This window comes from Parathielavia appendiculata (assembly GCF_033297405.1).
Source record: "Parathielavia appendiculata strain CBS 731.68 unplaced genomic scaffold N657scaffold_66, whole genome shotgun sequence".
NCBI classification, from domain to species: Eukaryota; Fungi; Ascomycota; class Sordariomycetes; order Sordariales; family Chaetomiaceae; genus Parathielavia; species Parathielavia appendiculata.
The window spans coordinates 1-2,431 of NW_026944285.1; the positions used below are offsets into that span (position 1 = coordinate 1).

Consider the following 2,431-nt stretch of genomic DNA (forward strand, 5'->3'; position numbering starts at 1 on the left):
GAACGCGTCGGGTTCTGGGAGCGTATCCTAGAGTAGTATCTGACCGAGGCGCCCATTGCTGGCCACCACGGCCTTGTTGTCCTTGCCGCGCTTCATTTCGCTCTCCAACACAAAGCCGATGCGGTGCGCTACACACCCTCAACGTGATTAACTCGTCTTCAACATACACCGCTCTGAACCTTGATTCAACAATCAATGTCACTGCCCCCTGGCGTGAGTGAGACTGGGGTCGTTTCCGTGGCGGACTGGATCCCACCGCCGATCGAACAACTCAACTTTACACGCAACTGCGACCTCGTCAAGGAATTCTACGGAAGCTGGTTCCAACGACTTGTCGAACTAGGACCAGGCGAGGATAAATATGCACTCTACGACCTGCCCTTCAGTGACATGGAACCGTCCTTTTTCGTGGCAGACTCAGTCGACAGCAAGGCCGCCGAAGCTTACTTCCGAAATGCCCTCCCCCCAGAGATGCAAAATGTGCCGAGCTACGGCCAGATGCTCGACTGGGAGTTGGCCCTGCGCACCAACTTTTCTCAGTCGCTCCCGGCTCTCGCCGCTCTGAGGCCGCCGCCTGATTCCGGCCCGCTAGAATGGTTTCTCAACGACAGCTATCAGGCTCCCTACTTCACTCGTGTCATCCGTGATCCCGGCCAGACTTGCCAGCGCGAGGCCTGCAGCAGCTTTCGGTGGGACCGACTGATCGACATCAACGGCCCCGGCATGTACATTGTGTACTGGTTCCAGGTCGTCAGCATGCTCCTGGCTTCGGCCGTCGTCGTCTACGAGCTCTGGCTGACGCGATCGAGGACGCTACGGCAATGCCGGTCGGTGCGGCATCCGGCGTACCGCTGCTTTCGCCGCACTCTAGATTCGATTATACAAGGGGCAGCTTTTTTCTTTGCCGCAGCGCCATTTGCTCTGTTTGTCGACTACCAAAGGAAAGGGCCGCACTTTTTCCCTCCGAACGACCAAAACATTGCCCTCGTCATCTCAAGTCTGTCTCTTGTGATGTTGTTCTGGTCATGGCGGGTCAACCGTTGCTTCGCGGCCATCGACTTAGTCAAGGGAGGGTCTCTCGTCGACTCACAGCTTAGCGATCTTCCTCTCGTCTGCTTCGTCATCGCCGTTCCCTCTGTAGGATTGCTGCAGTGGATTCGCGCAGGCACGGCTACATCTACATCTACAGCCATTGATGCTTTCAACTTTGACGGCTTCAGCGGCTTGATTTGCGGAGGCGTCCGGCGTCACATGCAGATATATTACGAGACAGATACCCCGGGACGTGCCAACACCAACCCCCTTTTCATCACCACGCGACTCGCCATCACCGTCTTCTCTTACGCAGCCGCTCGGTTCTTTTGGGAAGGACTTGCCGTACGCTCAGCAGTAGCAAGATTTTCCCCTTGGGAGAGGTTTAGGAACCATTATGCGCTAGTGGTCAACGACGCTCTCATGTCCCCCACCGACCCGACGCGACCCCTGTGGCAGCGAGTCGACAGAGAGCTCGACAGCGTTGCAAATGCCATCTACCAAGACCCAAGAACGAGCGCACACATTTGGCACCTGGGATACGGCGAGATGATTGGCAGCTCGGCCGTCTGTCTGTATGCCCTGATATCATACAATCCATGGCGAGCCGTACAAGTCGAATGGCGCCAATCGGGCGAAGAATGGAACCTCGGTCAGATTCTAGCCCTGGTAACGCTGGCCCCGACGGTTGTGATGCTTCTAACATCTTTTGGTAAGTCCAATTGCACCGAGACTCGGGACTAGGGAGGTGGGAAGCAGCCGACTAATTAATAATTTGACTGCTGACGCAAAATAAACCCAACAGAGTTCTCAGTCGCTAAGTTTCCTGTTGTCGTGGTAGAAAAGGGTCCATTAGTTGGAGCTGGGACGGTGGGTCAAGAGGAAGTGAATGTGCTAGTCTTTCTACGTAACTACAAGCGACGTTGGGTAGCACGGCGTCTTATTAATCTATATAGAAGGCAATTTGAGGGGCAAGGGCACGAGATGAATGATGTAATAGATAGAAGGGCTCTCCTGCCTCAACCCGTATCACGATGGGGATGAGAGAGAGAGGGAATAGACCCTAGGATACTATCGTTCAACGTGAGCGATGGCGTTGTTTTTAGTGTCAAGGCATTGATTACCTCTTGGACTACTAATATTAGTTTATCTGTTTACTTCTAACTACACTATCACGTATATTATTGTAACGGTCTCAGGTAGTATATTGCAACTAGCTGATGACGACTCTACGAGTACACTGAACTTGGAGAATGTGACGAATCTCAAAGCCCCAACTTCTGAAAGGGACTCCTGAAGGTTATACTTGACAACGGGGTGAGGTTCGGTGAAGCCAAAGGGTTCACAACAAGCAATGTCCAAGGGTACTGACAATCTTGCACTTGAGTTGCTTACTGGA

General features: G+C 53.3%; 1 protein-coding gene across 1 annotated transcript; it reads left to right on the forward strand.

Moving 5' to 3' along the window:
* Positions 1 to 93: 93 nt before the first annotated feature.
* N657DRAFT_694662 (uncharacterized protein) lies at positions 94 to 2,097 on the forward strand. The gene is made up of 2 exons (XM_062797305.1): positions 94 to 1,744; positions 1,838 to 2,097. Exons 1-2 carry the CDS (start codon positions 196 to 198, stop codon positions 2,074 to 2,076), a joined length of 1,788 nt encoding a protein of 595 aa, XP_062641832.1. The 5' UTR covers positions 94 to 195; the 3' UTR covers positions 2,077 to 2,097.
* The last annotated feature ends 334 nt before the right edge of the window (positions 2,098 to 2,431 follow it).

Coding starts and splice junctions, on each gene's coding strand:
- N657DRAFT_694662 (XM_062797305.1), top strand. CDS start 196: ATGTCACTGCCCCCTGGCGTGAGTGAGACTGGGGTCGTTTCCGTGGCG. Junction 1,745..1,837: donor GATGCTTCTAACATCTTTTG/GTAAGTCCAATT, acceptor TAAACCCAACAG/AGTTCTCAGTCGCTAAGTTT.